This window comes from Octopus bimaculoides, chromosome 5 (assembly GCF_046866305.1).
Source record: "Octopus bimaculoides isolate indiv1 chromosome 5, ASM4686630v1, whole genome shotgun sequence".
Classification (NCBI taxonomy): domain Eukaryota; kingdom Metazoa; phylum Mollusca; class Cephalopoda; order Octopoda; family Octopodidae; genus Octopus; species Octopus bimaculoides.
Window position 1 is genome coordinate 75,302,418 of NC_142932.1, and position 23,461 is coordinate 75,325,878.

The 23,461-nt window shown below is 37.2% G+C and overlaps 1 protein-coding gene across 1 annotated transcript in view; it reads left to right on the top strand.

Annotated features, from left to right (window-relative positions):
* LOC106875724 (out at first protein) overlaps nucleotides 1–12,556 on the top strand; it is a 36,353-nt gene extending 23,797 nt beyond the window's left edge. Inside the window, exons 2-4 of the mRNA XM_014923969.3 lie at nucleotides 606–740; nucleotides 4,404–4,581; nucleotides 7,385–12,556. Of these exons, the coding sequence (XP_014779455.1) occupies nucleotides 606–740; nucleotides 4,404–4,581; nucleotides 7,385–7,659 (588 nt within the window). The 3' untranslated portion in view covers nucleotides 7,660–12,556. The remainder of the gene's footprint in view (nucleotides 1–605; nucleotides 741–4,403; nucleotides 4,582–7,384) is intronic.
* Nucleotides 12,557–23,461: the final 10,905 nt, after the last annotated feature.

The window sequence follows — 23,461 nt, forward strand, 5'->3', positions numbered from 1 at the left end:
GAACTTCATTGCTTTATAGTTGTTTCTGTTGTAAGATGTGGAGAACTCTTAGTTGAGTACCAGGATGACATCCTATAACTTCATCAGAGCCTTCAATATGAAGTGAACTTTATTTGATAAATGAAATGCACTTCATATTGAAGGCTCTGATGAAGCTATAGAATATTATCCTAGTATTCAACTAAGAGTCCACCACATCTTATAGCAGAAAGCTAGGAAGTTCATTGCATAACATTTGGTTTTCTGGTGTCATCTCTTTGTTTTCTATAAATATATATATATATATATATATATATATATATATATATACACACACACATGCATGATAAACTTCTTTCATTTTCTGTCTACCAAGTCCACTCATAAGGTTTTGGTCAAGGACACTTGCCCAAGGTGCTGTATTATAGGACTGAAACCAGGTCCACATGATTAGGAAGCATGCTTATTAACCACATAGCTGCAACTGCTCCTATGTTATCAAATGTAAAATGTTAATAATAAACATATAGAAATACTTTTACCATCAGTGTTTAAAAAAAAAAATTATTTTCTCATTAATATAGATTTCTAATTAATGAATTAATTTTTGTTTGTTATTTGTTTAGGAGATCCAGATATTCCGAGCTGTTGTGCTACCTGAGGAGGAACAAGGACAAACACAGCACCAAGTCATGTGTTTTGTGATGCACTACTTAAAGAATGAATTCATTTCTTCTGATGCCATGTCCAAATTACGTCAGGTTAGTTCTAATCATGTTTTGATTCTTTCCCTATAAAATATTACTAATTTTACTTAGAATATTGTAGTGTAAGCACTTGGCTGGTCCTTGAAGAGTTCAGTCATTCAATTCTCAAATTACTCGTTATCACTGTTTTTATTAGGGACAAGGATGTATAGGTGCAGATGTACATGTGTAAGTGCAGGCATGGAGTGCAAGTGTGACAATAGGTGCAGGCATGACTGTATAAGTGGAAGTGTGACTGTATAGGTGCAGGTGTGACTATGGGTGCATGTGTGACTGTATAGGTGCAGGTGTGGCTATATGGGTGCAGGTGTGACTGTATAGGTGTAAGTATGACAGTATAGGTGCAGGTGTGACTATATAGGTACAAGTGTGGCTGTGTGAGAATAGACATGATTGTGTAGTTTAGAACTTGGCTTCCTAAACACATGATTTTGAGGTTCAGTCCCACCATGTAGCATTATGGGCAAGTGTCTTTCACTATAGCCTAGAGCTGATCAAAGCCTTGTGAATGCATTTGGTAGATAGAAATATATATATACATACATATATATATATAATATATATATATATATATATATATATATATATTTCTGACCGAGACCTTTGGAAATGTGCTGTGCATGAGAAGACCCGGCAAGCCAAGTGAGACCTAAATCCAAGGCCTCTGCCAGGAGTGTAGCCAGCCCACTCATGCGTACCTCTCCTACATTGGACACTAAACTCCACTTGTGAAGACTTATTGAGGCAAGTGAAATCGAACTAAATTCGACGACTGGCACCCGTGCCAACGTCGTCTCCTTCATTGGACACGAAACTCAGCTTGCGAAGACTTATTGGGGCAAGCGAATAGCGAAATCGGGATAGCACCTGTGCCCAGCGTCGCCTTTCTGGCACTTGTGCTCGTGACATGTGTAAGGATTTTCGAGCGAGATCGTTGCCAGTGCCCCTGGACTGGCTCTTGTGCAGGTGGCACATAAAATACACCATTTTGAGCGTGGCCGTTGCCAGTACCGCCTGACTGGCCTTCGTAGGATTTTCGAGCGAGATCGTTGGCAGTGCCCCTGGACTGGCTCTTGTGTGGGTGGCACATAAAATACACCATTTTGAGCGTGGCCGTTGCCAGTATCGCCTGACTGGCCTTCGTAGGATTTTCGAGCAAAATCGTTGCCAGTGCCTCTGGACTGGCTCTTGTGCGGGTGGCACATAAAATACACCATTTTGAGCGTGGCCGTTGCCAGTACCGCCTGACTGGCATTCGTGCGGGTGACATGTAAAAGCACCCACTACACTCTCTGAGTGGTTGGCGTTAGGAAGGGCATCCAGCTGTAGAAACTCTGCCAAATCAGATTGGAGGCTGGTGTTGCCATCTGGTTTCTCCAGTCCTCTGTCAAATCGTCCAACCCATGCTAGAATGGAAAGCGGACGTTAAACGATGATGATGATGATGATATATATATCTATATATATAAAAATGAGAATGTGTGTCTGTCTGTCTGTCTGTCTGTCTGTCTGTCTGTCTGTCTGTCTGTCTGTCTGTCTGTCTGTCTGTCTGTCTGTCTGTCTGTCTGTCTGTGTGAATCCCTAAAACTCGAGAACTACGCAACCAATTTCATTCAAATTTTACAGATGCCTTACTTAGGGTTCCAGTTGTGTTTTAGTCAAAAAAAATTTTAACTTCTTGCAGAGTTCGAGCCCACAGCAACATAATATCTCCTCCAGTATTTAAGTATTACGTGTCAAAAGTGAAACAAAAACACTCATGTCAAATACTTTCACTTTAAAAATGAAACTATTCTACTAACTGAAACAATCACATTTCGATACTGTAATGACAGATACTTTCAGAGAGAGAGAGAAAGAGAGAAAGAGAGAGAGAGAGATGTATATGTATACATATAGATGTATATGTATACATATAGATGTATATGTACACGTTATTCCACTAACTGAAACAATCACATTTCGATACTGTAATGACAGATACTTTCAGAGAAAGAGAAAGAGGGAAAGAGAGAAAGAGAGAGAAAGAGATGTATATGTACACGTATATGTATATATATATATATATATATATATATATATATATATATATATATAGATGTACATGTAATATGTACACATATATACATATCTATATGCATACAGATATCTATACATATATACACCCATCACACACAAACACATGCACACAAACACACACATTAGTCATTTGTTTTCTTATCCAAAACTACGTCAAAAGTACTGAACGGATCTTTATGAAATTTGGAAATTATATTCTATGTATAACGGCCATAACTCCCATGAAAATTCATATATTTTTGATGTTGATGAAATTTTAACCCGAACATAACAGATGAGCATTATTTGTAATTCAACGGTACAACAGTGTAAGACTACCCTTTCAGATATACTTTCATTGTGATTTCTGCAATGTGGTGCATAAATTGTCAAGTAAATGAGACGCATCTTTGCCTCCACTGATTCACTTGCAAAGTGTTGAGTAAAATTATTTCGTTGCAGACCTCCTTTGGGTTTTTTTATTATCACTACGACACACATAGTCCCCAGTTGGTAACATTGATTTCAAGGCCCTCCTAGATGAGAGACTGGCATTCCACTTAATGTCTATGTTCCATGCTGGCATGGATTGGAGAGTTATTAATGTAGAAATATGGTATCGTAGCTACTAACAGTTGAGGGTTGCGTAGTCTAGACGGCGTTTTTAGATTTCATTATTCTCTTTAACCCGGGCAAAGCCGGGTATTTCTGCTAGTATATATATATAAATTTAGTAAATGGAGTAAAACGCATATGTTAATTGCATACTTATATTTCCAACATATGTTTCGAAGATTACAAATTATACCTTCCATAGGAATAGGTGATGTTGATAAGAATGTAATCTTCTCTTCAGGGAAAATGTATGGGAACCAGCTTAAATGTAAGACATTTTAACCGAATATGAGAACTGTAGAATATATATATATATATACATATATATATATATATATATATATATATATATATATATATATATATTCGCCATGATAGATCGCTGACCACTACATTTATAATTTTTTTTCTCCTTGTTTCTCTCCTTATTTCTTTCTATGTTCCTTTCAGTTGAAGAGCGTAGCTTGAAACGTCAAAGACTTTCTCTATTCCCGAGTGTTAAACTAATACATCTATTTGTTGTTTACACCACCTGTCTTTGTCTGTTGTATTTTTTCGTAAATTCTCCCATATATATATATATATATATATATATATATATCTTCGATCTTCATATATATACATATGAATTTGTATGCATGTGTGTGTGTGTGTGTTTGTGTCTCCTTGTTTTTGCATCATATAATTATTGCAAATGAATGTCATTAATTTCCAATATTGTGTGAAAATAACCACTTGAATGGCCTGTATATGAGTAATGATATCTGTCTGTATAGCTGTCCTAATTTTGCTGTTTAATGAAAAGGTATGAATGTCACAACATTCAATTTTCCCTTTTTCTTTAAAACTGACACCTACTTATTCTTAGTTAAAAAAAAAAAAGAGTCACTATTTATCTCACATTTTTTTATTTGTTATCTTCTGAAATCACTAATATCCTTGAAAAGTAAAGAAATGATTTTGTTTTTAAAATTTTTTTTCCAGAAAAATTCCAGAGCAATTCGTACCCCAGAAGATGACAAGGGTCGAGAGATCCACAATCACGACCTCATCATTTACTTAGATCAATCCCATTTAATCAGTCCATATATTTATAATATTTGCCGAGATGCAAATGACAAGATTTTTGCGCAAGATGTTGACCTGAGAATCATTTCCCGTTGTAAGTAATACCATTATTTGTAAACACTTCTGTATTGCTTTTTTTTTGGTACTCTTTAACTTCCATTTAAGATACAATACTACTTTGGACTGCATCAGTCAACCAGCCATGAAACACATGATATTGCAAGAATTGTACTAACATTGTTTACATTCATTTTAAGGGAAGTAATGCAAGGGAGAAACCTCTAAACCCTTCTTCTATCATTCGTGTTATGTAATTGGATCATTACAGGACTTGGCTATGATTAAAATACTTACTGTATTTACTCATGAATAAGTCTGAGGGAAAAGGCTAAAATTATAAATGGTAAGCATTTTGTACCTAGTTTTAATGTTAAATTGTTGGGTGCAACTTGCTACAAGTAAATATTGATAACTCTAATTGGCTAAGTCCACCAAACTATAAATAGTTATAGTTCTCCTCTCTAAGCTATAACCTCATAGTAGTTCATGGTTTGAAACCCCACTGTGAGAAACGTTAATTGTGATATAGCAGCATTGTATCTAAAAGGAAAATTATCTCTCATTGGTGTCTGGAGTTGTTGAGTATTTGATTCTGTAGATCTTGTTTATATGTTTTATACAGCAAAACATTAGGACTACAGGAATCAATGCATATGCTTTAAAGATGGCTGTAATGTTCTATTTAAAAAACTGTTCTTAATGTTTTTTTTTCTTTTAGTCAGGAGCAAAGGCAATGCGAATGATCCTTTACAGGACCACTGAAACTGATGGGTGGGAGGGAGGAAAGAAGGTATACTCAAACTGGAGACCTGGTCTGAATGTTTACAACAGAGTGGACTCTATTAAAGGTACCTGAGGTGACAGGTGATGGAATAAGTCTACCACCTGAGTAGTATATGGTGGGACTTGAACTCAGAATGCAAAAATCCAGAACAAATACCACAAGGCATTTGCCTTGACATTCTTATTGTTTTGCCATTCCCCTGCCTTGGATTGGTATTTTTGTATTGTCCTGAGAAGGTTAAGCACAAAGTTGACCTTGATATGGACTTAGAACACAGAGGGTTGGAAGAAATACCACAAGGCATGTTTCTGACACTTTAATGACTCTGCCAGCTCAGCACCTAAATGTTTTTAAAATTATCTTTCTGCTTGCATTAGCCCTTTAGCATTTTAAACTGGCCATATCTGGCCAAAATATTCTACCTTTTTGCCTCACTTCTTGGCTATATATAGGCACAAGCATGGCTGTGTGGTAAGGAGCTTGCTTCTCAACCTCAAGGTTCTGGGTTTAGTCCCATTGCATGGCACTTTGGGCAAATGTCATCTATTATAGCCTTGGGCTGACCAATGCCTTGTGAGTGGATTTGGTAGATGGAAACTGAAAGACGCTTGTCATATATATAAATATATATATATAGATACACACACACACACACATATATATATATATATATATATATATATATATACAGACATATATATGTGTGTGTCTGTATTTGTCCCCCACTACCGCTTGATAAGTGTTGATATGTTTACATCCTCATAATTTAGAGGTTCAGCGAATGAGTCTGATAGAATAAGTACCAGACATCAAAAAAAAAAAATAAATAAATAAGTGCTGGGGCTGATTCATTCCACTAAAAATTCTTCAAGGCAGTACCCCAATATGGCCACAGTCTAGTGACTGAAACAAGTAAAAGATAGAAGTTAAAAGATACCTGTTTTACGTTCAAACTGGCCAGATCTGGCCTCTCACACCAAACCGATAGTGCTATTCTAAACATAAAAAAAATTTCATCATTGAAATCTCATGGCTATGAGATAATGCATCATTAACTGAAAACAGTGAATAAATAAGCCTTACATTTGACTGACTAATCTGAATACTAAAGAGTTAAATAACTCTAAATTATATTTTGATATAGTGAAGGTACATGGCTCAGTGGTTAGAGTGTTGGGCTTACAATTGTGAGTTTGTGTGTTTGATTTCTGGGCCAGGCTGTCTGTTGTGTTCCTAAGTAAGACACCTTATTTTCACATTGATCCAGTTTACTCGCTGTAGAAATGAATTGCAACATCACTGGTGTCAAGCTGTATTAGCTTTTGCCTTTCCCTGGGACAACATCAGTAGCATGGAGAGGGGAGACTGATATGAATGGGCATCTGCTGGTCTTCCACAAACAAACTTGCACAGACTTGTGCTTCAGAGGGGAACTTTCTAGGTGCAATCCCATGGTAATTCAAGACAGAAGGGGTATTTTATATTTTAATACTCTTTTACTCTTTTACTTGTTTCAATCATTTGACTGCGGCCATGCTGGAGCACCGCCCTTAGTCGAGCAAATCGACCCCAGGACTTATTCTCTGTAAGCCTAGTACTTATTCTATCGGTCTCTTTTTGCTGAACCGCTAAGTTACAGGGACATAAACACACCAGCATCGGTTGTCAAGCGATGTTGTGGGGGGACAAATACAGACACACAAATATATACACACACATACATATATATATACATATATACGACGGGCTTCTTTCAGTTTCCGTCTCCCAAATCCACTCACAAGGCTTTGGTCGGCCCGAGGCTATAGTAGAAGACACTTGCCCAAGGTGCCACGCAGTGGGAATGAACCCAGAACCATGTGGTTGGTAAGCAAGCTACTTACAGCCACTCCTTATCATTTTAATCTTTTGTTTCTTGTCTAGTTTTAGGCTAAGATTCCACTTCACCACCTAAATGTTTTTAAACTATCTTTGTATTTATTTGCATTAATTAACCTTAGATTATATTTTAATCTTGATTTGCCATTTTTTCTTTCTTCTGTTCCTTCTCCAGCTTTAGGGAAAGATTACAATGTAATGAAGTCTGCCACCAAACAGTATATACCATCCAAATATCCCCGATGTCGGGACATATCAGACTCTTTAAAACCATGTTCCTGCCAATTTGAAATCTGCATTGGTTGGTACCCATGTGGCTTGAAATACTGCCGTGGGAATGATTCCCTGGGACATTTGGTCAGCTACAGATGTGGTATCAAAACATGTCGAAAGTGCCATATCTTTAAACATTATGAAATGCAGAAAGCCAATTGCATGTGGGACTACTAGATACTACTGCAACACTTCAGTGCACCTTACTGCTGCTAACCAGTGTTTCCAGTTTTGATCCTGTAATTCTTTATACACTGGTGATAGTGCCTTCATCTTGGATTTTTTTTAAGAAAAAAAGAAACAAAACATTTTTCTTTGTTGGATTAAGGAAAGAAAAGACTGAAGAAAAAAAAAAGTCTCAGAAAGATATTGTAAAAAGTAAAATGGAAAAAAATTGGTTATTTATAGTTTTTCGTTGCTCTTCTGTGTGAATGCCACATGAGGAAGAATTATAAATTAGATACTTTATCCATGTGTGTGTGTGTGTGTGTGTGTGTGTGTGTGTGTGTGTGTGTGTGTGTGTGTGTGAGAGAGAGAGTGTGTGTTTGTGCAACAATTTTTGTATATATACACACACATGCATATATGTCCACAGATATATATATAATGTATCTGCATATATGAGATGTACAAGCATGTTCATTAATGTGTGTTTGTGTGTGTGTGTATGTGAGAGTGAGAGAATGTGTGTGTTTATTTGTATGCAAGAATTTCTATACATTCACACATACACACATGCTCTTGTCCACAAGTAAATGATGCATTTGCAAATATAGAACATGTACAAACATGTTCATTAATGTGTGTGTGTGTGTGTGTGTGTATATATATGTGTGTGTATGTGTGTGTGTAAATATATTTATATGTGCATGCTTGCATTAATATCTGCATACATGCATACATAATACACATATATACATATTTTGAGCAATACATACATGCATGTATTTATGCATATATATATATAAACATATCTCTACCTGTTTTTTTTTTTTACATATGTGCATCTCCTTATATGCATGTGTATGATTCTCTTTGGATGGCTCTATGTCTTCTGTATATATGTATGTATGGTATTTGCCTTACAACTTCAAAAACAAGTCAGTTTTTTTAAAAAAATTTTTCCCCTGTTACTATTTACCTGTTAGACTAGACCAAACTATTTATATTCCGCTGGTGGTAAGTAGGTTTTTTTACTTTCTTCTCAATATCTTCAAACAAAAACAATCAGTGTCAACTATTGTTTGCTCCATTGGATAAATTTTTAGAACTGTACACTGTTAATGTTCCTCCTCCTACCTCCTCTTTCTCATTCTTTACCCCCCCCCCCCCATCCCTTCTACCTTCTCAGTATTCTTTTTTTCCTCTGATTCTTTCAGGTTTATCTTTTACTATTCAATTTCAGTAACAAAAAAAAAAACAACAACTAAACTATTACATTCTTAACTCAGGTTCTAACAGCTGTACATTATCTTGTACAGCATGTTTATGCAAACTAGACTTTAGTATACACCTCATGTGGTGGCTTAGTAACATTTTGGTTAAGCTACATGTAGTTGTTGAACTAGATTTTGGTTATGACACATGTTGTAGCTGAGTAAGACTCGTTGTGTCACATGTTGTGGCTCAGTAAAACTTGGGCATAATATGGGTCATAACTAAGTGAAAGTTCAGTTATGCCTCATGTAGTGACTAAGCAAAACTTTAGTCATGCTACATGACAAAACATGATTTGGTCATGACACATGTGGTAGCTGAACAAGACTATGGTCATATACATGTTATGTCTGAGAAAAACTTAGCTCAGTTATGTTTTCATAGCTCAAACCTAGTTCATGTCATATGTAGCAACTGATTACAACTCCTTAAAAAAAAACACATCCACACACACAAAACTGAATCTGCCACATGTTTCTATAAACTACCATTAAATTTTAACATCACATGTACTTGATCAAATCTTTGTATATGCCTCATAATTGTTTTATAAGCTGAGACTTAGTTTAAGCTTATCTCCTTTACCCTGCATGAAATAAAGTAAGCCATATGTTTCTATAAGGTTCTCTAGACTCCTCCAACACACTAATAGTTGTCTGTTGTTCTACATTAAAGACATTTATCTCCCCTGCTCTCGGTGGCTTCAACCTACTTGACCTCTCTTGGTTTTATCATTCCTTCCACACTAACTGACACAGCTGATGTAGTGATTGAATGTTTTTTCTATTCTGAACTGTCAGTACCAGTTAGTGCCTCTGCCCTACCTCCACCTGTCAGTATTCAATTCCATGATCGATGTACCGACACATTAAATCATCCCATATACATTTTCTCACCTTCAAATTTAGCTCTTATTCTGTTGATACTGTCATGGCTCTGACTCCAGACAATGAAGGCAATCCACTTTACATCTTCCTATTGTACAACACATACACCACTGCGAACCTTTGGTATTTCTAGTTAACTAATTGATCAGAGATCAACTCTCTATTCTGATTACCATTGGTAGCAAATGCGCTTGCTCTAACTGAGATCATTTTCTTTGGCTATGTAAGCTAAACTCACTGTCCTCAAATCTCCAAATGGTTCATTTGTGGTTGTGTTGCATCATTACAAGTGAAGAATTCTGTTAAGCAAACCTGGTAGAAGTCATCCAACATCTACCATTGCAATACTTATCAGGAAAACAAAGGATGCTTTTTGACATTCTACAATCTGCAAAGATGTTCACATCTCAAACCGTTGCTTATTCTTCTGGTCGTTTGTCAAGATATACTTTCTTGCTCACCACTCCTCAATGAGCACTGGTTCTATACTTCCAATGATAAAACATCCACATTTACAGACTACTTTCGCTTCTAAACTCCCAACTGCAGTGGGAATGAATTCTCTTTCTCCAATTCTCTTTCTCCAATTCTCTTTCTCCTTACCATCTCTTTCACCACCATTTCAGCTCTTACCAAATGGTAAAAATTTCTTCACTTTCTCCAACTCAACAAAATGGCTAATCCTTGACAGTGACCATTCCATCATTCTTAAAGTATACACTCTACAGATAAATTCTTAGCTTTTATTCCAACTAAATCCTTATTTTTTTCTTCACTTTAAGTTTTTCACTCCCTCTTAAGTTACCCACGCCAATAGTGAATGTCCCTTCAATCTCTTCCTATCTCTCTCTCTAGTGGCCAACACTATGCTAATGATTTTTGAATCTCTCTCTCTCTCCCCCATAAAGTGACCACTGCCACCACCCCTCTGGTGTCTCTCTCTCCCCACCTGAAGTGTCCACTTCTGTGGGGCTATCCTCTGAGTTTCTGTCTTTCTCCCAACAGTAACCACCACTAGCATATCTCTCTCTCACTCTTTAAGTGATCACCTTGTTCTCACTCACTCCTAAATGACCACCGCCAACCATAGTGGTGTCTGTCAAGTCTCTCTCTCCACTCTTAAATGACCATCACCAACTATGATGGTGTCTGTCATATTTTTCTCTCTTTCCTTACTAGTGTTTTTCAAGTCTCTTTCTCTCCACTCCTGAATGACCATCACCAACAATAATGGTGTCTCTCATATCTCTCTCTCTTTCCCTACTAATGTCTTTCAAGTCTCCTTTTCTCCCCACCTACAAAGTGACTGCCACCACTCTAGGATGACTCCACTATAGTGCTCCACTCCTCCTCCTAAGTGTTCACCATTACAGTGTCCTTTGTGTGCTACTCCCCATCCTAAGTGATCACCACTCAGTGATTATACAGCCAGGTCTAGGGGAGTTGGGGCTTCTTCTATATCACACACCAATGGTTTTTTTTTGATGGTTTGGTGATGTCTTCTCTGTTATTCCTTCTGTACATTAAAGCAGTTACTTCCATTTACACACACCTACTCAAAAGATACCCCCCTTTTATTCCCTTACCCTTTACACAACCCACATGCATTTACACAAACATCAGTCACACACAACATGAACACCTCATGCCAGACTTGCTCTGTCCCTTTGAATACTTTGTCTCCTTTAACAGCAACAAGGCACAATCATTCTCTCTATATATATCAAGGAAACTGTCTTGTATTTATCAGTCTTTACATGTCAACAACACACAATTAGAGCCCTTAACTCCCTTCAAATGCTAGGTCTCTCAACCTATTATAGGAACCTTGCACTCACTCTCACACACACACACACACACGCCAATGCTAAAACTACGTTGCTTAGTTTTTCTCCTCAGAGTAGAAAAAATTTAGTTCTTATCAATCAATGACCCTCTCTATAATACCCCAAATACGACTATATTGAAATACTACACTTAAACCTGGAGCAGTGTTTCCTGCTGTACACATGCAAACATCTTTGAGCACAGCCAAAATACACGCACCTTGAAGTACTACTCATAAATCTGGGGCAGTGTTCCTACTGTACACACACAAGCATCTTTGAGCACAATCAAAATACATTCACCTGGAAGTACTGCTCAGAGATCTGGGGTAGGGTTCCTGCTGCATACATGCAAGCATCTTTGATCACAGCCTGAGAAGGGAGGTAGTTTGACTGATTGGCAAAGATGCACCAACATGCTACACTCCTGAATTCACAGACAAACAGTTTCTTCTCTCTGTACCTTCTTGCATTTCAATACTAAGCTCTTCTCAACTATCTAGTTGTGTGTCTTTCTCCATCTAATATCACTTGATGCACCCCTCTGTTTTTCTCCATCTCCTGTCAAGCCCCACTATGACCTCCTACCTCTAGATCCTATACTAAAGCAGTTTACCTAATCTCCACACATCTTCACTCCTGAAGTTCAACCCATTCTCCTCGTCCCCCTAATTGTTTGTCCTGCAGAAATCAACCTACAGAAATCTAAACTGAATATCAACCATATTATTTCACCAGTCTGGGAGATCCTACAAAAGCCTGAGGTGCTGCCCCTCCTCACCTAAATAACAGTTATAACATATAAAACAAACCTGACTTGGTTTTATTAACAAACTACAGCAACATTTCACCTTTGTTTATGCCACATCTTTCTATGGATGATTAAAACTTGTTTTGTTTTTTTTCTATCATGTTTCTATAAAACTGTCTCTCTTGTGTTATCTCTTCCAATTCCACTTCCTTTTGTGTAATTACTGGACAAATATAACAGGTTTGCTTTTGTCAAAACAGGAATGAAACCGACCGTTATGTTTGTATAAGTGTGTGCATGTGTTTGTGTTTCTTGAAGATCCTGTGTCTAACTTGTCAGATGCTCTGTAAGGGACAAGGGCATTCTGGTCATAACCACCAAACCCAACGAGTAAAAAAGTATATATGTGTGTGTGTACATGTGTTTATATATATATATATATATATATATATATATATATATATATCTCAAAACGTGTATGTATATACATATATATATATATATATATATATATATATATATATCAAAAAGTATATGTATATATATATATATATATATATATATATATATATATATATCAAAAAGTATATGTATATATATATATATATATATATATATATATATATATATATATATCAAAACGTATATGTATATATATATATATATATCAATCAAAACGTATATATATATATATATATATATATATATATATCAATCAAAACGTATATGTATATATATATATATATATATATATATATATATATATATATGTATATATATATATACATATATATTTCAAAGTGGGGGGGGGGTATATATGTGTATATATGTCTCAAAAAGTATTTCTTTGGCAATAATATTTTAGAGAAAATATAAATGCTTTTACTGTTTTTTTTATTTTCTATTTTAATATGTTAATTAATTGACCAATTTAGACACAGACTTACATTATTGGTCTACCTTTTATTTTCCCTATTTGTTTCTTCCCATCCCCAAACTAATCTACAGAGTTTATACTCCACATTCAACTAATTCAATTTAACTTGGTTATTTTATCTTTCCAAACAGCAATGCCAAACATTATTTAAAACTTTCAGCAGTATATATTCTAAATAATGGCAGTGCTCCATCATGGTCACAGTCTCTTGCTGAAACAAGTCAAAGCAAAAGTATAGTCAGCTCTTTGAAAGGGCAGGTGTAAGGAAGAGCATCCAGTTGTAGAAACCAAACTAAAACTGAGACACTGGAGCAATATGAATATTGTAGTTCATGAAATTAATTCTTCTAATTCTTCCTTTTCTGGATACGCTTCCAATAGCACTAAAGGAAACAAAATCTTCAAAGCAATTTGGTTCTTGCTACTTCTAAGGTTTCTTTAAAGTAAGAGATTTATGGCTTCCACATTGGTCACCCTACATTAAGATTTCTTCTTGTTTTAAAATTTAGATAAGTTAATCAGTGGATCAAGGTATTAATATATTTGATTTTAGAGAGGTAAGAGGTATATACTCAGAGAGCGTCCAGTGATAGAAACTATGCCAAAACTGAGGCATTGGAGCAAGAAGTGGTTCTCTGATCCATTGGAGTCAATCTGACTATCCTACCTATGTTAGCAAGGAAAGCAGATGTAAAATGATGATAATGATAGAGTTGTGTGAGTAGAGAGGATATCATGCGACTGGATGAAAGTGATGTTTTCTGTTTTATCTGCACTGTGATCATGGCTAAGATATTACACTCTCTGACTTTAACCAATATTTGAGTCAATGCAGTCACTCAAATTGCTAGAAATAACAATGAAATCTATCTGGAATTAAAACCCAACCATCTTAAAAAAGGAAGAATACATTGTGTAATGTAGTCCTTGACACATTATGTCTCAACAAAAGATGGTGAGGAGAGAAAAAAATCATTTGCTTCTTGGTGAATTGTTGTCAAAGGAAACAGATAGACACTACCAGATTTTATATTAAAATTAAGTCTGCTTCTGCAATAGATTTTCAATATCTCCTGTAGGTATGTTTTTCATATCCGCCATTTAAAGTATTTTTATTCTTGCTCTGTAAAGAGATATTTGATGAAATACTTGAAAAAGTAAAAAAATTTTTTTAATTCTCTTTAGTAAAATTGTCACTAATGGTGACATAAGGAGTGGCTTTTACAAAACCATGGTGTAAATGTACTTTCTGCAGTTAACAGTAATAAAAGTTTGAGTGGATGTATCTGCTTTCCACATTCAAAGGGTTAAAAATAGATTGTAGTGAGGAGTGAGTCTAAGATTGATAGTAGGAGACAACTTAAGACCTGTTTCAATATTATCAGGTGTCATTACAGTGGTGAGCTGACTGAATTGTTAGCATATCTCATGAAATGCTTCATGGTATTTCATCTGTCTTCACATTCTGAGTTCAAATTCCACCGAGACTGACTTTGCCATTCATCGTTTTGGATTGATAAGAAACGTCAGTTGAGTACTGGGATTGATGTAATTGACTTATCCCCCTACCCGAGATTGCTGGCCTTGTGCCAAAATTTGAAATCAGTATTATCAAGCATCATTGTTTGACCAACATTGGGAAACCTAAGATTACTAGAGAAATATATAGGATTATAGTGAATAACTATTAAGTGGGCAGCAAGTTGACAAGTTTGGAAATTACCACTATAGGCACACTATAACTTGTTTTGTCTAGGAATTAACTCTAGAGGCACACTATGATGTGTTATTTCTACAAACTATCATTACAGACATACTATATGTTAAGTAGGGTATAAAGTGATTTGGTACAGCAGTTTTAGTACTGTAGATTCAATGCTGACTTAGTTGACATCTGATGTTTTAACATTTCTCTCGTTCTCTCTCCCACCCTCTGTGTCACTTTATGTGTAAGAGAAAAGTGAAAATTAATCAAGTTCAATTAATAAATTGTAATGTCTGTCTGTCTGCCTGTCTGTCTGTCTCTCTCTCTCTCTCTCTTTCCATCTCTGTATATTTCTGCATATAAGTGTATGCGTACATGTTTGTCTCCAGCACCAAAAAAGTACTGTCACCAAAACAGTTGGATATCCAGTCAGTCATGCCAAATTGTCAGTGTCCAAATGGCTGAACTCAACCATCACCATGTTAAGTATGCTTATTTACACTATAAACACATCGTGTAGTATGTATATAGGTTCTCACTATAGACATACCTTATGTTGTTGTTTTGCCCAAAGTCAAACCTGATCTAGAAGACCCACATCAAAAGCCATTTCAATCATGACCATCCTGTATTTTTGCAGGCATATTGTACCCTGAACTATATTATTTGATGTGTTAATAATAGAATATATATATGATCTCTTCAGACCTCCTTTTCATTGTAATAATATTGATGGTGGTAGCCTTGAAATTTTACACCCAACAAAGAAAAGAAGTTTCTGGGAGGTGTTTTGGTTGGTCGATATCTGTTTTTCTGCAGCTAAAAAGAAGAGAGATGATGCAGTCATCTGATGACAGTTGAGAATTTCTCACAGCACTGGTTGTTAAGTGGTGGTAGGGAACAAACACACACACACACACACACACACACACACACACACACACACACACACACAACAGGCATCTATATAATTTCTATCTATCAAATCCACTCACAAATCTTTGGTCAGCCCAAGGCTATAGTAGAAGACACTTTGAACCTGAAACCATGAGATTGGGAAGCAAGCATCTTATCACACAGCTACACTTGCACCTACTTTTAATTCTTTTTTTAACCAAGAGTGAACTACATGAGTGAAATGAGAAAATCAGAGCCTCATTGATTTCTTAAAAGAAATCAGTGTTTGTTATCTGACCAGGTGATTTGCTCTAGCTGTGACCATCCTGATTTTGTGCCAGTACTGTTACATCACATACTTCTGATTTTTCATGATTCACTGATTTAGCTCTTTCTTGATTGATATCAATGGGGTTGCAAAGACAACCTTCCAAAAAAAAAAAAAATAGAATCGATGCATGCACACACACACACACGCGCACACACACACACACACACACACACACACACACACACACACACACACACACACACACACACACACTTTCAATTATGAATTAAAAGCAGTGCTACTGTTGTAAACATTATTGACTACACATACTCAATGTATGTGTTTTGCCTGTTTGGCAGTTTGCTGTGGTATAACGCTTTGGAGATGACTACCCAGTGCTATGAGGAAGCCATCCCAAAAGCACTATACCACAACAAACCAGCAAACAAGCAAAGCACATACATTGGGTATGTGTGTTTGATAATACATGCATACATATATATATATATATATATATATATATATATTACAAACACACGCCATCATAATCATCATCATTTAATGTTTGTTCTTCATGCATGTATGAGTCAGACAGTTTGACAAGATTTGATCAACTGCAGAGCTGTGTCAGACCCTAATGTCACTTTTGGTACGGTTTCTACAGCTGGATGCTATTCCTAACATCAGCCACTTTACAGTGTATCCTTGCTGCTGTTTTTGTGTTACCAGCATTAGTGAGGTCACCAAGTATCTGCAAGTCAAAGAGAAGAAAGGAAAAGGAAACTGCCCTGTTGACAGAGTGGGAATGTAAGTGAGAGATGGGGAGATGAAGTCTAAAGTATGGTAGAAGGACAAGCATAGGTGTCTTGTAATAGAAGAGATACACGTCTACCTTGCATTATTTGAGGATGAGTGGGAGTAGCTGGAAGGAAGATAAAGATGGGGTGCCAGAGTGTACTCTCAAGGTATAAGAAGGTGAGTATAAGGGAGGATATAGAGGAAGATCAGGAAGGAAGGAAAGGTAGATTATTTCATAAGAGTGTAGCAGATGATTAGAGATGGATGTAGTGAGTGGTGAACAAGAGTGGCACTATCATAAATCTTTAGATCAGTGAGTAGGATGGTGATATTCCAGGTGTGAGAGGGGAGGAGATGAACAGTGGCAGAGATGGAGGTCAGAGGTATATGAGGATGGCTATAGAGAGTGGAATGACAAAGATATGTGGCATCAATGGCAGATACGAGCAAGTGTTGAGAATGATAGCAGATGGCAGAGGTGTTAAAGATGAGGTATAGCAGACTTAATATGTAACTCAGAGGAAGAGATAACTGAAGGTACTAAAAATAAAAAAATGATTGGTGGAAAGCAGAATGGGTGGAGATGATAATGAGACTGCGGGATAGAGTTTAAATGGAAGCTGTTCTATTGTGAATAAGGAGGTAACTGGTAGTGCCAAGAATGGATGAAATATGCTGATTCTTTTCTAATATGATTACGATAGCTAGATAGTGCCATAGTTTGAAGAGTGATAGATGTTAGGAAGATGCGATGTGGGAAAAAGCTTGATGTAGGCAGATTGGGTGCAGGGCCCAGTACATACAGGTATAAGCATAATGATTTTAGGGCCTCACTTTTGCCATGACAGATGGGTTTTCTCGAGCACAGTGATGTGTCCATCCTCTCAGTCCTTTGTTGTCTCTTCTATGAGGCTCAACATCTTGAGATCAGCCTTCTTCATTCCATATCTTTCTGGGTTTCCCTCTTCTACAAGTTACACCCCCTTTAAGTGATTGGCACATTATTATACAACTGTCCTCATCCATATACATCACATGACCAAACTATTGCAGTTATGAAAACTCTGTAGAAGCTGAGCCTCTGTGTGTGTGTGTATAATGCTTGTAGTAGTCATACAACAAGTATTTAAATCACCCAATAGAACAAGAGTACTAAACAAATGCACCAATCAAAAGAAGTTAAATTGTCTTTCTGTTTGTCATTAACAAGGCAGTAATCCTTGAGTTTCATATATTTCTCTGTGTGTGTGTAGACATACACAGACACAAGAAAATACATACATCATCGACCACGCTTGTAGTTATATATATGTTGTATGGAGTTAAATTTTAATGTATGATGTTAATAAAGATATATGTGGCTGCATCTGATATACATAAATACATATTTATATCTCTCTCTTCCCCACTTTCTCTCTCTCTCTCTCTCTCGATATATATATATATAAAATGGAATTATGTCTTTATTTAGACACAATGTCAGCGAGTCAATTGCTTCCCTTGCTTTATTATTGTTGCCTCCATACATACCCCCGCAACCTACAAGATAGAAACTGCTAATCTCTGATAAACCTTCTCTTTTTCTTTTTGTTTCTTCCTTAACAACAACAACAACAACAGTATTAACATAAACACTGTATTTATGTAAGAGTAACATAAATAAATCAATGACCAAAGCAAGGATGGTGAAAGAGGTTTAATTTTTATTCAAAGAATTCTGAAGTTCAAACATCGTAAATAAAACAAAATGATATTTTTACTCTTTATTAAAAATTATCTTTCATGGTGTTTCATTCAATTTTCTATTATTATTTTTATTATTATCATCATCAGTATTATTATTACAAAAGCAGTGAGCTGGCAGAATCATTAGCATGCTGGCCGAAATGCTTAGCAGCATTTTATCCATCTTTACATTCTGAGTTCAAATTCCATCAAGGTCGACTTTGCCTTTCATCCTTTTGGGGTTGATGAAATAAGTACCAAACATCGTAAATAAAACAAAATGATATTTTTACTCTTTTTTTACTCTGGGGTTGATGTAATCGACTGTCCTCCTCGCCCAAAATTTCAGGCCGTGTGCCTATAGTAGAAAGGATCATTCTTATTATTATTGAAAGAATTGTTAGCACATCGGGCAAAATGCTTAGCAGTATTTTGTCCATCTTTACCTTCTGAGTTCAAATTCCACCAAGGTCAGCTTATCCTTTCATCCTTTTGGGGTCAAAAAAATAAGTACCAGTTGGTACTGGAGTCAATGTAATTGACTTACCCCATCGCCTGAAATTGCTAACCTTGTACCAAAATTTGAAACCATTATTAGTGGCTGTGTGATAAGTAGCTTGCTTACCAACCACATGGTTCCAGGTTCAGTCCCACTGCGTGGCACCTTGGGTAAGTGTCTTCTACTATAGCCTCGGCCAACCAAAGCCTTGTGAGTGGATTTGGTAGACGGAAACTGAAAGAAGCCCGTCGTATATATGTATATATATATGTATATGTGTGTTTTTGTGTGTCTGTGTTTGTCCCCCTAGCATTGCTTGACAACCGATGCTGGTGTGTTTATGTCACTTAGTGGTTCGGCAGAAGAGACCGATAGAATAAGTACTAGGCTTACAAAGAATAAGTCCTGGGGTCGATTTGCTCGACTAAAGGTGGTGCTCCAGCATGGCCTCAGTCAAATGACTGAAACAAATAAAAGAGTAAAAGATTATTATTGAAGTGGTGATCTGGCAGAATTGTTAGCACATTGAAGAAATTGCGTAGTGATATTTCGTCGGTTTTTACATATTTTAGTTCAAATTCTGCTGAGGTTGACTTAACCTTTCATCCTTTGAGGATTGATAAAATATGTAGCAGTTGAGCACTGGGGTTGAAGTAACCAACTTACCGCCTCCCCCAAAATTGCTGGCCTTGCACCAAAATTTGAAATTATTATTATTATTAAGGTGGTGAGCTGGCAGCATCAGCGTGCCAGACAAAATTCCTAGCAGCATTTCATCTATCTGCTGAGTTTGAATTCTGCTGAGATCGATTTTTGTCTTTCATTTTTTTTTGGGGGGGGGGGGTTGATAAAAGAAGCAACAATCAAGTATTGGGTTCAATGTAATTGACTCACCCCTTCCCTCAAAAACTGCCGGTCCTGTGTCAAAATATGAAACAATTATTAATATTAAGGCAACAAGCTGGCAGAACCAAGATCAACTTTGCCTTTTATCTTGTCAGGGGTCACTAAAATAAGGCACCAATCAACTAATGGATTCTTTGTAAATGACTATCTCCTTTCTTCCCAAATTATTGCCCTTGTTCCAAAATTTAAACATGATTAAAAAGGGAAGCTGGCAGAATTGTTAGCATATTGGACAAAATGTGTAGCAGTATTTCATCCGTCTTTATGTTCTGAGTTCAAATTCTGCCAAGGTCGACTTTACTTTTTATCCTTTCAGGGTTGATAAAATAATACCAGTTTATCTCTGGGGGGTCAATGTAATTGATTTATTCCCTCACCTGAAATTGCTGGCCTTGTGCTAAAATTTGAAACCACCATCATCATCATTATCATTATTAAGGTGGCGAGCTGGCAGAATTGTTAGCACATTGGGTGAAATGCTTAGTGGCATTTTGCCTTTCTTTGTGTTCTGAGTTCAAATTCTACCAGGGTCAACTTTGCCTTTTAACCTTTCAGGGTTGATAAAATAAGTACCAGTCATGTACTGGGTTGATGTAATCAACTATCCTCATCACCCAAAATTTCAGGTTTTGTGCCTTTAGAAGGAATTACCCTTTTTCTCTTTTACTTGTTTCAGTCATTTGACTGCGGCCATGCTGGAGCACCACCTTAAAGGGTTTTTGTCAAGGAAATTGACCCAAGGACTTATTCTTTGTAAGCCTAGTACTTATTCTATTGGTTTCTTTTGCTGAACCGCTAAGTTATGGGGACATAAACACACCAGTATCAGTTGTCAAGCAATGGTGTAGGGAACAAACACACACACATACACACACAAATATCATCATCATCATCATCATCATCATCGTTTAACGTCCGCTTTCCATGCTAGCATGGGTTGGACGATTTGACTGAGGACTGGTGAAACCGGATGGCAACACCAGGCTCCAATCTAATTTGGCAGAGTTTCTACAGTTGGATGCCCTTCCTAACGCCAACCACTCAGAGAGTGTAGTGGGTGCTTTTACGTGTCACCCGCACGAAGGCCAGTCAGGCGGTACTGGCAACGGCCACGCTCGAAATGGTGTCTTTTATGTGCCACCCGCACAAAAGCCAGTCCGGGGGCACTGGCAACGATCTCACTCGAAAACCCTACATAGGCCGGCGGCACTGGCAACAGTCACGCTCAAAATGGTGCCTCTTATGTGCCACCCGCACAAGAGCCAGTCCAGGGGCACTGGCAACGATCTCACTTGGCTTGCCGGGTCTTCTCACGCACAGCATATATATATCGTCGTCGTCGTTTAACGTCCGCTTTCCATGCTAGCATGGGTTGGACGATTTGACTGAGGACTGGTGAAACCAGATGGCTACACCAGGCTCCAATCTGATTTGGCAGTGTTTCCACAGCTGGATGCCCTTCCTAACGCCAACCATTCAGAGAGTGTAGTGGGTGCTTTTACGTGTCACCCGCACGAAGGCCAGTCAGGCGGTACTGGCAACTGCCACGCTCATCATATATATATGATGGGCTTCTTCCAGTTTCTGTCTACCAAATCCACTCAGAAGGCTTTGGTCGGCCCGAGGCTATAAGACACTTGCCCAAGGTGCCAAGCAGTGGGACTGAACCCAGAACCATGTGGTTGGGAAGCAAACTTCTTACCTCACAGTCATGCCTGCGCCTATATTATTACTAAGATTATTATTATTATTATTATTATTATTAAATTGGCAAGCTGGTAGAAACATTAGCACGCTGGATGAAATGCTTAGTGGTATTTCACTCGTCTTTATGTTCAGAGTTTAGGGTCAATAAATTAAGTACCAGTTGAACACTGGGGTCAGTGTAATTAACTCATCCCCTCCCCCAAAATGGCTGCCCTTGTGGCAAAATTTGAAACTATCATTATTATTATTGTTATTATGTTTAAATAACATGGTAAAATGGAAGTTGTACTTTGATATGTCATTAACTCAGTTCTTGACTAGAGCTTATTTTACTGACTCTCTTGTGTCAATGGAGGGGGGGGGGGCTCCGAAAGGGGTCTCAGGGAGTAGTGTCCCTACCTTCCTGAGCTAGTTTTCCAACGCATTTCTTAAAAATCTTGGTCGCAGCCTTGGTCTTGGGATCACTCATGTCTAGAAACTGTAGAAAATCCAGCTCCAAAAAAGCCTCACTTAGCAAAGGAGAATGGGCACCAGCCAGCCCAAAGGTTGGGGTGGGCTGCACCTGTCTACTTTGGTTGCTATGGCATTGAGGTAGATCTGGTCACCTCAGTTAATGGGGGACAAAACCCAGATTTAAAAGACTGGATGAAGATGATGATGATGTGGCTGTGTTGTCAAGAAGTTCACTTCATAATCACGTGGTTTTACATTCAGTTCCAGTGTGTAACATCATGGGCAGGTGTATTCTTCTCTAGCCCTTGGCCAACAAAAGCCTTGTGAATGGATTTGGTAGATGAAAACTGAAAGAAGACAATCATGCAGATATAGGTGTGTGTCTTACAATTGTCAGTGCAGCACCCTAACCACTTGGCCATGTTGTGCTATGTGCTGTGCTATGTTGCTGTAAATAAAAGACTGGTTGCTCATAACGTGAATGCATTTTGATCCTAGTTATGATAAGAGGAAATAAACTGTGTTTCTAATCATTTGGGCATATCTACACTAGTGCATCTCCTGTCGTCTTTGTTTCCTTGTGACTTTCAGAAAGATGGTTTTTTTATTTTATTAAAATTCCTATAAAGACCTTTCAGATGGTGTAGAAGATGATTACATCAGAATTTAATGTGAAAACAATGAAAAAATTGGTGGATACATTCATTCACATACATACTGACACATTACAGAATTTTTTCAAAATTTCAAGTTTCATTTTGTAGATCATGTAATGTGTGTCACTATGTATGTATGTGTACTGAACGTTTTTTTCTTTTCATAATAAATTCTGATATAATTGTAACCTATGTCACTATAACCTTTCATCATCTGACATGAGATTACCTCCTCCAATGCCCCCTCCCCTCTCAAAGGATCTTTGTCTTGCAAGTTACTTGGTGACCTTGCCAGTGTTGATGCCACGTAAAAAGCATCCAGTCCACACAGTAAAATGGTTGGTGTTTGGAAGGGCATCTAGCTGTAAAAACCATGCCAAAACTGATCTTGCCTATTCTTGTGCCATATAAGAGGCACTCAGTCTACTCTGCTGGGTTTGGTGTTAGGAAGGGCATCTAACTGTAAAAACCTTGCCAAAACAGACACAGAAATCTGGTGCGGGCTCCTGTCAAACCATCCAACC